Here is a 14,872-nt window from a genome sequence, read left to right on the forward strand (position 1 = left end):
GAGCACAGAAGAAAAAGAATGTTTTTGCCAAAGTACCAAAAAAATCTCAGAGACACCTTGTGGCAAGCTAAGAACATGGCAAGAAGAGGAAGGACATTTAGGCAGAAAAAGTAGGTTAGCAAGAACAGTGTGGTTGGTGTATAGATGGATAATCAGGTTTAGCGCCAACTCTGTCATTGGGGATTATCTATGGAAACAATTCCTGCCAAAAGGACCAATCCTTCATGGTTCTTGCCACTCTAGATGTTAGTCTGCATATAGGAATATATTTGTTTGTATATACCAGAAACTTTGAAGTAATTTGGAATATAGGCATTTTTCCCAGAATTTTATCTTTTAGATATGATTTTACATGTATATTTAATCCAGGTTGACCAAAATCAAGGGGCTTGATTTCATTGTATGATCTTCATTTCTCAGTATTAAGGGCTTCATCAAGGCCTTACCATTAGGTCTCCAGTGACCTATGGGGCACCATAGCAGTAATTGGCCTAAGAAGCCACTGTACATCACCTAGGAGTGTGCTTGGTAAGTCAGGTGGGTGATCAGCCAGAAGACCCCTTAACACGGCTATGGAACAAAAGACTGTGTGCCTCATTATCTCAAGGCATGGGCCTGGGAGGTATGCTGAAGAGTGGAGATGGATTCAGCCTCTAGAAATAATGGCTTGTGAGAATTATGTTCTTTGTATTTAGACTTAAGTAATAATGGCCTTCACTCAGACACTCTGGAAAGAGGAACCTAATACTCACAGCATAATTAAACGTTCTCATTGTATGGAAGGTAACAATGCAGGAGGAGCATGTAGTTGAGGGCAGTCCTTCAGGGCAGCAGGAGCCAGAGAGCAGGCTCACAGGGAGCAGAGATGAATGATACATAGCACTTGGCTTGTTTTGCCCCTCTTATTCAGTCTGGGACCCCAGCCAAAGGGATGATACTATCCATAGTAAGGATGGGTCTTCCTCCTCAACTAACTTTCTTGTAAACACCTTCATAGACAAGTATGTTTCCATGGTGATTCTAAGCCCCTTAAGTTGGCAATCAAGAGCAAACACCAGAGGTAATAGGTATAAAACAAGATTTTCCTCTGCATGTGTTCTACACAATTGAGGATTTTTCTTAAACTTGATGACTAAACAAACAAAATCTCTTCCCCTTGTAGAACACCCTGTATATGGTCTTCACAAATGCAGTCACTACAGGAACCAGGCCATGTTCACGTTGGGAATGCTTTTGACTCACATCAAAAACACTTAGCTGAGTAGATAAATGAACCCTAATTATAGACCTGCTCTTAAATTCTTTTTATTTAGACAATTTGTATCTGCAAAGAGCATTTCATATGTCACCTATTGGGCAGTGATCAGGAAGGATACCTAACCAACTATTCTGTAACCTCCTTAACCATTAGCATGTCTAAAACACTTTGTAGTATCAAAAAACCAGGCCATTCCTTCACTTCAAAGGGTACCACTTTCCTTATGGATGGACCAGGAATCACGTCCTCCTTACAGGACTGTTTATGGAAGCTGCCAGAGTGAAGTGTGCAATGGTAGGTGCTTATTAGCACATCACTGTCTTGAATCTCATGCTGCTGGACTACCCAACTTGATAACTCTATGGCCACTCTGCATGCCAAGAATGGCCCAGAGTCACTCTGGAGTTCTTGTGACTTTGTGATGACTCCCTTTTTAGAACAACAATAGGCTTTCATCATGTTGGCCTCAAATCCACCACAGACTGAAAAAGGGTTCCCACTATGTAAGAGTCCTGTTTAAATAGACCCAGCTCCAAGCAAGGCCTGCAGTCATGTGGCTGGGCCTTTCCCACCCTTCAGTACTACAGCCCAGTTCTGTCACAAGGGCCATGTCCACCAAGCATACTTAAGAACTGTCAGCCAGTTCCTTAAGTGTCCAGATGACCTGATGTATCCTCTAACCCTGTTTTCCCCATGCTATAGATGTGGTTTCACAGGGGAAGGCAGTGTGGGTCTGTACGTCACTGGTTCCAAACGTGCTCTGGGCCCTTAGTTGTTCTTACACACCTGACCCTTTGAAGCGCCTAGAAAGGACTGGAATGGAGAACATTTCAGGAGAGACATGTTTTCTCTTCTCTATAAAAACCAAGGACACAGCAGTCAAACAGTTCAAGTTTAATGTGTTGATACATGTCTGTACTTAGACAAACACTAAATTCTACAACATACATAATGTCATTATGGGAAAATACCAAGTTTGTCATTGCACATACCAATAAATAAATACATTTGCTTCAGAATACCAAAAAGTTTATTCAAAAAGTCACTTAAGAAAAGCACAGTTTTGCAAGTTTGTCTAAAACTCCAGATAATTCTGAACAAAATAAAATGTCTGACCACTCCAAAATAGGAAAAGACAATCATGTGCAAATCGACATGTATGTTCTAGGCGTGAAAACTGGCTAAGTGTGCTCTCAGCTAGAGAAATGTTGCCTGTCCTCACCAAGCTGGTCACCAGTATGGGGTCCAGGAGGTTGGAGCTGGGCTTCTCCTTCTATGCTACTGAGATGCTCTATAGAACACTCTACATTTCAGCCTCATCTGCTCTACCTGGACCTCAGTGTGGGAGAAGGGGCAGGAGAACAGAAGAGAGGGGTGTGTTGTCTTTCTTAGGAAAGAAAGAAGGCACAGTGATGAGCTAGGAAAGGTGGTGATGAGAGCCAGGACTAACTTTCATTTACCCTAACTCCTACAGCAAGCTCTGACAGGCCTTCTTACAGGGAGGGAAACACGAAGATTACATAGGTTGCTCAAATGCTCTAGCTGCTCAGTACAGTTGTATGCTCCTAGATCAACTCGCCTCTGTGCTGAAAACTCAAACCCATCCCAGTACTTCTTACGATCTTGAAATGACAGAAGATTGTAAGCTGGAAGTGAATTAGGGCAGGTGGCCATAAACTGAGAGAAAAATCTATCCCATAGCCTGTTCTGGAGACTGAAGCAGATCTAAAGCCAGGGTCTAGGGCAGTGCAAGGTCCCAACTCTGCAGGGCAGTTGGGCCCCAGTCACAGTGCTAGGCACCACAAGAAAGCATGCTTTGATGGCACCTGGCATCCTGAAATCCCATGAGGATATCGTAGCTGGGGCAAGGAATACAGAGAAGGGGAGGCCAGGACTGCTGAGAAGGGAAACCAGGCTGTCCATCTATGAGACAGGTGTTGTGCTTGCAGAGCAGAGCTCCCAGGCGCAGGCCACATCAGATCAGAATGGTGTGCTAAGCAGTCATCTCTATTGCTTGTTAAACTTAGAACTACTTCTACATAACGTTTTGAGGCAAATAGACCTGCCATTTCCATAAAGGAGAAAGAAAAAACAAAACCGAACAAACCCACTTTACAGCGTTGTTGCCTTGTCACTGAAGACGGTAGGATTACCAAAAGCTCTCTTCCAGACTGCGGCCACACACCTTGGCTTCCAACTCCTGTCTTCCCATAGGCACACACCTTACTTGCTTGCTTCACCTTAGTGTCAAGATTGTTAAGGCACCATCACTACACCATATTCATTTAAAAGGATGCACATCTCAGCTCCTCCTCCAGTGAACTGACAACACACTTCTTTGACAGTCGCCTGCTCAGAACCATGGGAGAAAGAGCATGGAATGAAGGGCACCATCCACAGTCCACAGTGGTCACCACTACCTCCGCTGTCTTCCCCTACTCTGATGTGATCTTAAACTTCTGTTCATGCCCTTTCCTCTGGACACACACACACACACACAGACACACACACACAGACACACACACACAGACACAGAGCACCTTGGAGCCAGAAGGACAGAAAAAGCTAGACTTGGAGAGGAGCTGGGGAAGCTAACATCACCACTCTGCAGAAGAACTGTTTTGGAGCAGAGGGTGGAGTTTTAGGGTGTGGAGCCGGTAGCATACAGAGGAGCTGCCTAAGGTTCCAGCTGCCCTGCACTCTTACAGACTAGGCTGTTCTTCTCACCAATTTGCTACCCAGCCAAGGACCAAAAAGAAGAGGGTATGAGGGGTAAGAGATGTTCCTGTAGGAGAGGCTAACCCAGGTGATCCCGGGGCCCTGGTATCTGAAGTCCATTGGCCTGTGTTCACAGCGCCAGTGGTCAAGAAAAGGCATCATCACCAGGAGCTGAGTCTTAATCTGACCTTGTGAGGCTGGTCTTGTCACTCAGGGCCCGACAGAGGGGTTTGTGCTGAGGCTGCTCCTTTCCACAGTGGGCTACAAAGTTCAGCCTATTTCCTGGTGCTACCAATTTTATATTCAAATAGCCAAGAACCCTCTTTTTTGTGTGTGGTAAAAACAGAGAGCAGAGTCCAAGAGTTTTCCATTGTGCTTCCAGTTCCGCTCTTAACCACCAGGGGCCCCTCCACTCATGAGATTCCAGAAATCAGCCTGTTCAACCTTAAACTTGTCAACCCAGAGAAACAGCCTGACCAGATTAAAGATCTGGTTTCTATCACCTCTAATGTCAGGAGATTTCTCCCTATAAAGTCAGGGAGGGAGGGCAGACACAGAACTATGGGAAGGAGATGGCACTGTAATCTTTCATCAGGAGATAGGCCAGCCCCAGCATGGAAGTCCTACTGCCCTCTAGAAACTAGACTGTAAACAAAGGCTACCTCACTGAGGGTTCTCTGATGGCAATGTATGGCTCAGGTGTGTCGGACCCTGCTACAGCAGGTGTGCCTTTCGTCGTGTGTCCAACCTGGGAAATCTAGAGCTTTCTTAAAGCACTACGTCCATTTACATCAATCCAGCCTCCTTACCTGCATAGCCTCATCATATTCAAAGCATGGCCCACATATTCAAAGTGTGACTCTACATGACTCTACTTTTTAAACTTCTACTTAGCGTTTCCAAACCTATCTATTTCCAAGCAAAAAGCAATGTCTAAACGCTCTTTGCTTCCCTCTGGTTTCTCAGCTCCAAGAAGCTTCTCACAGATGGCACACGGGCAAGAGCTTGGAGTTCCCAAGCCCACCAGATGAGTGGTGCCATCCCAGTGGAGGGCATGTCCAGGCCCAACCCCAGAACCCTTGAGCTGCCTGTCACACAGACACAAAGTGTGCAGTGGTCCTGCTAAGGTCTGCGCACAGCTCGAAGTCCTCATAGAGGAGCCAGGCGCAGGCCACATCAGATCAGAATGGTGTGCAGAAACTCAGACAACTTCAACAGGGAACCGCCTGATTCCCTACTGAAAGGTCTCCAACCTTATACATGAACTTGGAGGGGTTTCATCTCTGGAACTGGGAAGAGACAGGACATGCAGAATAGACCCTAGCAGGTCAGAGAGTCTAGTTTCTGGGCAACAGTAGGAACAAAAGAATTTGAGGTTCTCAACTCTGCCATTAACCAGTGAGGTAACCAAGAGACAAGTGCCTTGTACTCAGGGATCAGCACTGCTTTTGGTGAACCACACAGAGGACCACTACCTCTGAGCTCTTGTGGCCCTAAAATATCCTCTGCTCGCCATCCCCCTAAGCATGGCATACAGCCCTCACTGATCATGGCATGCTGGCAACAATGGGAGCTGAGTCTTCCCAGAGAGGACATTCTTCCTGAAGCCTACCATTACTGGAATGGTGACCGAGATCCCTTGTGTGTGTCATAGGTGTTGTGCTGGGGCTGCTGAGAGCCCTGATGTAGGGAGTCTACTGGATGACTCCTGTCATCCCCTTCCACTCAGATATTTGGCCTTGAGAGCTGGGTTCTTATGTGTGCAAGCACTGGGCAAATCTGAAGCAACAAATGAGCTAGCATTCTAAGCCTCCAGCTAATACACATGGCCAGGCCCCTGCAATCCTACCAGGGACCTGCCACGCACCTATCCCTACCACTCCTAACCCCCTTTGGGCCTAATGGGGCCCTTTTGAAGTGGGAGTGCTTTCTGCTGACCACCAGAGCTTTTGCTACATAAAGCTTGAGTGCCCTATACATACACACACACTCACTGTACCCCTGCTTCCTGGGACACCCACTGTCTCTGACTTGTAGGCTGAGTGGATGGCTGAGCCACAGCAGCCAGGCTTGTGCTTCCTCTCCCTCTGTACCTCCAGGTGAAGAGGCTTTCCGGTGTGATAACACCACTGCAGCAGGGGACTGACCCAGGACTGGGCATGTGTGTTGACCTTGGGGCACGGAAATACTCTTCTCCTGTCATACCCATTTGCTGTCCCCCCTGCTTCAGCAGCAGAGGCAGAGCAGCCAGTCTCTGGTTGGTAAGGCCAGAAAGCCCACAGAGGGCCTATGAACAGAGGGTAGGCAGGGCTGTCTTGGCAGGCAGGCAAGCTCCACTCCGGACTGGGCCACCCTAAAGGCAGTGGGGGGGCCTCTACTCGCAGGCCAGCTTGCTGTCAAAGCTGGACAGAGCAATGGCAAAGGCCTGCAGTGCACACAGTGGGTAGTTGTAATCCATGGTGAACACATCTTCTGCTACCCGGCCAAACTGCATGACGATGTAGTCCGCTGTGGCATGCACAAGCAAGAATGGTGGAGACAGGGAGACCAGGTAAGACATGAGCCACAAGAAGGAAGGAGAAAGCAGAAATGCCAAAGATATCCAAAGGGTGAAAAAAACAAAGATTCAAGAGAAACATTAAGGAGCAAGAGGGTGAAGGGGGGAGATGCACACAGACAGTAGGGCCCAGGAGAGAAAAGACATCCATTTAAAGGGTATTCTCAAGCCCCAGACATGCTAGGCACTAGGGGCAGGGCTCTAGATCACTACAGTTAGAGAGTTCTAACAAAAGCCATATACCCACATCCCATCACTGGCTGATATGGACCAGATCAGGGGATAGGGGGTGGGGTGGGGGCTGGGCACCATGCGTACAACATCAAAAACAGGAGCGGCAACACTCACGGTCATTGCCGTGGATGATCTGGAAATTCTTCACAGAAGCCTGTGTGACACGGCCGTGGAAGTTAAGAACATAGGACTGTGTGTCATCATTCCAGACTGGCGTCTTGTTCTGCAGCTCAATGATGCTCTCCGTGTTCTTGTTCTGCCAGCGTGCTAACAGGGTCTCATGTTCCTGGTGGGGTGTGGGGAGCTCACTTAAGTCAGACCCAAGACTTGGCATCATAACCACCCCAAGGGATGTCTCCCAGGAATGAGGCTTCTTAGGGATCCCTAGACTTCCAGGGTTTCTCAAATTACACCTTGATGGGATTCTTAGAAGCTCATACAGAGGCTGGAGCCTAGGGAAGCGTTAGATAGAGACTCACATTGCGGGGGCGGATACAGACTCTCTCATGAACCATGTTCATGCCTGGGACGATCACACTCATCTTCCGAGGTCCCTTGAAGCCTAGGACATTTGTCTCCTGGGAAAACAAGAGAATTCAGTATAAGTGTTTACCCATGGGGAGACTGAACCAGGGAGGTAAAGATGAAAAATAAAATGTCTGCAACATCTACATTTGATGGTCTAATAGTCACCTCTAAATCTAGCACACTCCAGACTGCTCCCATGTATACCCCAGCTTGCTCCAGTCAGTGGCAGGTCAGCAGTTCAGGTCAGAGTGAGAACAGTGGCCTCACTCAAGTGCACGAGAGTCACACAAACGTCACTCTCTCACTTCATTCCTAACCTAGCCACAGTTTCTGTCAGCTATCCATTCATGTTACACCAGCATCTAAGACCACCAGACAGCCACCAATGCAACCCCTTCTTTCTGCCCTGGTCTCTCCCTGCCATCTCAGCACAGTAGCCCTTGCAGTGTTAAAGGATGTTTTCTTCCCCCTGCTGGAACTGGTGTTCTGTGGTCAGGGCCTTATGTGATTTGGCCCCTACTCCTTAGTTTTCTTGCTATCTTAACTCTCTTCTGCAAGCACTCTGCCATCCACAGACATGCACACGGCTGATTTTCACTTCTGATCTTTTTTCAAGAGTTACCTTGGCAAGACCCTCTCTGCTGTCACTCCTAAGAGTCTAAACACACCTTCACATATACCCATACCTCTACTTGATTTTTAATTCTGAACATTGATCAAGAACATGCCTATTTCATTTACATCCGTTTTATGGCTTGTCTCTCACTAAAGATTTAAATGCCATAGGGGCTTATTGTTTCTGTTTACTATGTCCTAAGCCCAGCCAACACTACCACGATTTAGATGGTCTCGGGCTGCTTCTCTAAAACTGACCAGCAGATGGCACTATGGGATCATCCAAAGTAACTGCAGAGTCCTAACTGTCGCTAAGAAGTGCCCCTGGTACATCTTCCTTTTAAAAGGAAGAAACCAAGTGTGCAACAGAGAATGTTCTTATATTTATACCCCAATCTTGTTCTTGTTGGTATAATGTTAGCAATTGCCCCAACTCCAAGCTTCCGTTTCCAGACCACAGAGGGAACAGAATCTCTGTTCTGAAACAATTCTGAAAGGCCTCGTACCAATGCAGTGCCTGGCAATGCAGCTGCAGCAACGAGCTGTGAGTGAAGTACAGAAAGGAACCCAGACCTCTACTTCCTCCTGTCCAGGAGCCTCCTGGGTAAGGCCACAAGGATGGTTCCCAGAGCTCCCTAGGCAGTTAACCTGCTGTGACCTGAACCCTGAAAACAGGTAAGGTCTAGTCCCACACACGGTCACTCTACAGAAGACAGCCCTGTTAGACACAGCCTTGACTACCCATCATGGTAAATGGGGCAGCCCCCAGTCAGGCACCTTGCCCTGGATTCATATCTGCTTAGGAACTAAGGACTCACATAGCACACTGCTGCCAGCTCCTGGCGCAAGGTTCCACTTTCCAGCGTGGAAGAGGATGCCTTCTGAGGGTTGACGCCATTGTCATAAACGGTGAACTTGGTGCCCATCAAGTTGGACCTGAAGGAAAGGTACACCCAACAGGCTTACATACCTCTTCCCATGGCACAGGACAGCCCCTTCTCTTACAAGGAGCCTACAGAGCATTCATGGCATGGGCCAGGCCAGACCTGGGAACACAGTGGAAGTATTCCACAAACTCAAAGGGTTGACTTTCATTTCAGTGAGGAAAATCCAGGGAGTCAGTGTTCATGTGTTTCTTGGAGGGAACAATGGCACTGCTTTTTCTAGAAAGTAAGCAGTGTGGCATCTAGGAGGCCTGAGAGCATTCTGCATCTCACAGAGAATGTCTGTCTGTCCTGCCCAGGGTGTGTCCAGCTTACGTTACTCATGTCTTTACTTATTCTTCCTCAATGAGACCTCACTCAGGGCCTCCCCTTCTCACCTCCTTAGGGCTTCTTTGCAGGCCTGTCCCTTGGCTCTGAAGCACCTGAAGGGACCTGAAGCAACTCTTCCACTGTGGCCTATATCACTGGCAACACCCTGGTTTGACTTGTTACTCACGCTGGGCCTACTACCCAACACCCTAGAGCAGCCTGGTCCTGTCTGACTCAAGGCTGGGCAGACTCCTTCAGAGATATCAGAAGACTTGCCAGTCCCCTCCCTCCCTCGCCTTCCTGGGAGAACACTGGTACCGCAATTTCCCGATATAGCTATCGCCTCCCCGAGACAAGTCTGTTGGGTCCACAGAGATGAGGTAATTGGAAGTTTTACTCTTCTTTCTCTTCCTGCCCGCCAGGAGGAACACCTTAAAGAGAAGAGTAAAGCAGAAATAGCATTACTGATCCAGCCTCTGAGCCCGCACCCTCCCCCGATGTACACACGCAAGCACTGGCAAGCCCCTAAGCCCACACAAAACGCTTACTTCTCTGGAGAACCAAGAGGTCAGCCTCAGAGCTGAGCTCCCCTCATATTCTAGCCTTCGGGCCTTCAAACTGAAAATACATGCCCAGAGGAACCTCACCTTCTTGCCATCCTCACGGTCTAGGTGCAGAAAGTAGGTGGGGTACATGCCGCGGTCCATGCCCTTCTTGTCCCGAGTGATGCGGCATTTGATGGTGATCCCTTGTGGGGCTGGCCTCAGTGCAAACTCCTCTAGATCCTGGACCTCAATATCCACTGGTGGCTCTGGGGCGGCTGGGCTGGGGGCTGAAGCTGCCTCCTACGGAAAGGGAGAGTAGAAACCCAAATCCAAAGGACACTATGCGTGTGATTGGTGGTCTAGGACAAAAGTCTGCCTCCTGAGTCAGTGAGGGGAAGGAGAGGATCAGGTCAGCATCCCTGGGATGTGGGTGTGGCCATCCTGCTCCAGGGTCAGCAGCTATCTTCTAGCCTATCCCTTTCCACAGTAGTTCCTGAGTGGAGTCAGGGATAAGGGCAGGTTCTCAGGAGGTCATCCTGCCCAAAGCCAGCTCTTCCCATTACCCTAGCCCCTTGACCTTGCTGAAGAGATAGGAAGCTTCACATAGACACCAAGCCCAAGGAAAACTAGCACTGTATGATGTTGTCACATACATCAACTACTTCATGTCCTAGTTTATTGACTTGACACAGCAGAGAGGGGTGGGGGTGGGGTGCCAAAAGGTGTTCATGACCAGATCAAACTGGCCTGTGGCCATGTCTATGACGGATGGTCATGATGTGAGAGGACCCAGCCCACTGTGGGCAGCACCATCCTTAGGTGGGTAGAGTCCAGCTATGTAAGAAAGCTATCAGAGCATGAACCTGGCACTGAACTAGCAAGCAGTGTTCCTACAAAGGTTCTACTTGAGCTCCCTCGATGATGGACCGTGACCTGACAGTGCAAGCCAAGGGACCCTTTCCTCTCCCGGATGCTTCTGGTCCGTGTTTATCACAACAGAAAACAAACTAGACCACCACCTACTGGCAGAGCTAACTACTGACGGCAGCCCCCTAGCGGGGATATAGGCTCCTTCTCACTCACCCTGATGGACTTTCTGCTAGTGGCAGAACTAGGGCGGGTGTTGCTGTTTAGCTGGGAGGAGCTGGAGCTGTTTTCATCCTCATCCTCTTCCTCGTCAAAGCTCATGCTGCTGGAGATGCCTACGGTGAGCAGAGTACAAGGTAGGGATGAGCACACACATGTTTTATAGTGGGAATACAGGTGATCCCGTGTGGATGCACATTCAGCCACTGAATCGCCTACATCCAGACAATCACAGGGATACCCATCTGCACATACCCTCACAGAGCTGTAAGGACTCCCACTCATCCAGACACATACAAGGACACGGGTTCTCTTTGGTGCACACATGAACTGGGGCTCGTCACGATTCTCCTAGGAATACATCCCCACCACCCAATTTCAGCTCAGCCCCTACCTCACACCTCTTCTTCACTTGCAGTTACATCATCCCTATCTCTTGTGTATCAGAGCCTAAGCTAAGCTGAACCTGCCCAGGAAAGCTGCACTTCTGACGAGAGGCCATGGATAACAGAGACCACAGACTTGAGCTCAGTCTGTGGGTGGGACTGACTCTGCTTCCCCCAGCTTGCCCTGAGCCTGTCCCAGCTGTCCTGCCTGACCCTGAATGCCCCTCTGAGTGGCCTTACAGTTCTTTCCCCATGAATCAGTCTTTTAGTAGGTTCTTTATAGTGGGTGTGGACCTGCAAGGCTATACCCAGGATTTCCTAGGGTTAGGGTTCATGACAGAGAAATTGGGCAGTGAATTTCCAGGGAGGACCTGCCCTGCTTCCCATCAGACAAACGGACAACTCCTTTCAAAGGGCAAAAGGAAAAATAAATCTGCATGTAAACCTGGTCCTCGTGGGAGCTAAAGATAGGATAGGCTGCTGGCAGGCTACCCCAGTTCATATTTCTTTCTCTTAACTTGGCCTTATTAAGGGTCATGGCCCCAAACTTCTCATCTGATTCCAAGAATGCTCCTCCCCCACATCCAGGGAAGGGCTAGACCAAACATAAGGAGGCTGTGTTCCTGGAGAAGAGAACCTGGGACTGAGCTTTGGTCCCAGCTGGGCCCCCACGGGGCTCACCCTTCCTCTGCATCGTGGCACGGAGGTCCTGCCCGCTGGGCTGTGCGCCCCCGCCGGCTGCTGTCTCCCCCGCATCCTTGTCGTGGTCTGACTGTCCCACAGTCAAGATCTGCACTGGGCCTTGGGCCTCAGACTTGTCTTCGGCCAGAGTTGCTGGCCCGCTGGTGCCTGCAGGCCAGATACTCCTGAGTTTCATCCAGAGGGAGAAGAAAGCCTGGATGCTCAGGTGACCATGAAGGGGAAGGGATGGATGACAGGACCCTCTGTAAAAACTAATGACTGCTGTCATCCTGTTAATAATTATGAATTGTAAAAAGACATGGGCTTCTTTCTTCTCCGATCTTTCCCCACAGATAACTGCCAGGGGTTGAAATACTCCACATCCTTAAGACAGACAGCAACTATCTACAAAATCAACTGCACACTGGAAAGAACAAGACGGAAAACAAGATCAATCCAAACCATAATTGAAGGCAGCAGTCTTTCCTGGACACAGCCAGTTACACATTACACATACTGGTGTTCTTTACACACTCACACGCGTGCAGTACGCTCACATACATCATTAAAAATAGGGCCCTCCCTCAAAGACTGTGGCTGACATAAAGTCATTTTCCAGAGCACATGGTCTCCCGAATTCCACGTGCCCCGTCATCATCTTACAGAGCCTGGCTTCTTTACATTTCCTGCCCAAGGGGCCACAGCTTTAGTAGCAGAAACAAGATCTGGCCCATAGGCAGCAGCCTCTCTGCCTGGCTGAGCTTTGCTTAGTGTTATAGCCAGCTCCGGAAGCCCAGGGATCCTGCCTGACACCCCACTGTCCACCCCACTACTATGACACAGTAGCCTAGAAATCAATGGCTATGAACAAGGACTGAAGAAACAGTAGCCAGGAAACAGGACTTGAGGAAGTGGCCACCATCACTGTCATTGATCTCTGGGGACCTGTTTGACTGAGGAGCAGAGAAAACATACTGGTGTGTGGGTTTAAGAGTCCTGGGGACAAGAAAGGAAGTTGGGAGAAATCTACATAAGGTAAAACTGGCAGCAAATGCGCTTCTGCCAAAGGGAGCGTCCTAGCTTGATACTAGATGAACAGAGCTCAGGCTAAGGCAGGCTGGGAGGAAATGGGTGATCCTGAGTCACAGCTTAGCTATACTTCACTTCCTGGCAGTTTAGTGAGGCCTTCCACACCCACAAACTAGCCAAGGTACTCATGAACTAGACAAGGCCCACTGATGGGCACCCTGAGGTCACATTCAATGAGACTGCTCACACTATACCACCTTGAAGTCAGGAGGATAAGCTCTGCCCTCCCAGTGAGGTCAGGCCTCTGGGAGGTGTGAGGAGAAGCCAGGCTAACTAACCTTTATGCTTTCCCTTCTTCTCCTTCCTAGGGGCCCCACCCTGGCCCCCAGATGCGGCTGCTCCCTTGGATTTCTTGGCTGAGGCTGGTGCTGGTGGGCGGGTGGCTCCCAGCTGTACACTGGCAAGCGAGTCGGCCTCTTGAACTGCTCAGGAGAGAACCCAAGAAAGAAAAGAATGGATGTTGGTGAGATCAGAGCTCCTGCTTCCCACCTCGGCCCTTGTGTGGCTCTTCACCCACAGTATCAACCCGGTCATCTCAAACAGACAACGGACAAGGGTGGGCCCTCTGCGCACTACACTGAAGTTGATAGCTGGGAACCAAAGCTCTGGGTTCGACCAACTGTTCTGAGCCTGGGCATGTACAGTGTGTGTGTGTGTGTGTGTGTGTGTGTGTGTGATGAGGATGTGCTATGGAAGATGGGAAGGACACAATGCCCACATCTTCTGAAAGAGACTGAAGCCAAGAAAGGCATCTTGGCACTCCAGAAAGCCTGCTGAGGCCTTGGGTGTTGAGCTCATGGGATCCATTGTGAGGGAGGAAGGGCTCTGTCAAACAAAGAGCTGGGTACACCAGCAGGAAAGTATAGGAAAGGCACAGCTGGTGCCATCCACGTTCTCCACACAGTGAGACCCCAAGCTGCTCAAAATTGATCAACAGTTTCTGAAAGCTCCTAAGACCAGCAGCCTCCTTCCTGGTAGGCTTCCTGCATCTCCTTCCTCAACCTTGCCATACTCTGCACCCAGCTGCACCAGGCTGGCCTAGTGCACTGTATGAACCACACTCCTTTCATGCTAAGGGTCCTCGCCTGCACCGTCCTTCCCATCTGACTGATTCTTACTTCAGATTTCCTGGAAGCGCCAGCGAGAGCTAGGACCCTGCTCTCCTCACATGGCCTGTTTACAATTATAACCACCTGCTGACATTCTCTCCCACCTAGACCAGAAGCTCTGTGGGAACGGAGACCACACCTGGATGCTCACACAGCATCCACAGCCACAGATTCATGGTTGTGTATCACAGATCTTGGCAACAGGTATCACAGAGCCTGGCAACAGATCAAACATCTCCGGAGAGTGTCAGTTCTGATGTCACACCCTTACCTCTTCTGGAAGTGAGCCCCTGCGTTAACACCAAGAGCCAGCAGAGGGCAGCAAACCCCATCTATCTCCTATCTCCTTCCCTCTCTCTCACACACAAACATAGTGAGTGGCACCAAACCTAAGAAGAAAACCCTGGACACCCAGGTGCAAAAGAACCACACCTGGGTAGATGAAATTTCCATAGGCTAGGTTCTTCTGAGGAACTAAGCGTGAGTGTACGTGTAAGTGAAGGAGCCCTCCGCCAGAAACAGTGACCTACAGGTCAGAAGCTAGACATTCTGAGGATGTAAGAGCTCAGAGAGGAAGGAGGCAGGTGACCCAGGAGCTCCTAGGAGAGAGTGCTGGTGGGTGCAGGATCTCAGAGACATGCATCAGGTCAGAAACCTGGACTTTGGCGCTCCCTAATCCATCACTGTAACCACCTGGCTCAGGAGGTGGCATTCTGAACATAAGCAGGATTGCAAGGCTAAGGATGTCTCACTTGGCCTGAACCAGGTACAACACTCAACCAGGGCAAACCCTACAGAATGAATCCCTAAGCC

At 49.3% G+C, this 14,872-nt stretch overlaps 1 protein-coding gene across 5 annotated transcripts in view; it reads right to left on the reverse strand.

Annotated features, from left to right (window-relative positions):
• Positions 1-2,017: 2,017 nt before the first annotated feature.
• Tub (TUB bipartite transcription factor) overlaps positions 2,018-14,872 on the reverse strand; it is an 83,009-nt gene continuing 70,154 nt past the window's right edge. For 3 of the 5 annotated variants that reach the window (XM_021166879.3, XM_085841421.1, XM_021166880.3), the window contains 9 exons: positions 13,229-13,372; positions 11,862-12,029; positions 10,792-10,910; positions 9,811-10,008; positions 9,482-9,594; positions 8,729-8,846; positions 7,247-7,345; positions 6,882-7,053; positions 2,018-6,484 (listed from right to left, as the gene is read on the reverse strand). In XM_021166879.3, coding sequence (XP_021022538.2) covers positions 6,351-6,484; positions 6,882-7,053; positions 7,247-7,345; positions 8,729-8,846; positions 9,482-9,594; positions 9,811-10,008; positions 10,792-10,910; positions 11,862-12,029; positions 13,229-13,372 — 1,265 coding nt within the window. In that variant the 3' untranslated portion in view covers positions 2,018-6,350. The remainder of the gene's footprint in view (positions 6,485-6,881; positions 7,054-7,246; positions 7,346-8,728; positions 8,847-9,481; positions 9,595-9,810; positions 10,009-10,791; positions 10,911-11,861; positions 12,030-13,228; positions 13,373-14,872) is intronic. The other 2 variants (XM_029479567.2, XM_085841422.1) reach the window with 1 other exon arrangement.

Source organism: Mus caroli, unplaced genomic scaffold (assembly GCF_978045245.1).
Source record: "Mus caroli unplaced genomic scaffold, Mus_caroli_1 scaffold_8, whole genome shotgun sequence".
Taxonomy (NCBI): Eukaryota; Metazoa; Chordata; class Mammalia; order Rodentia; family Muridae; genus Mus; species Mus caroli.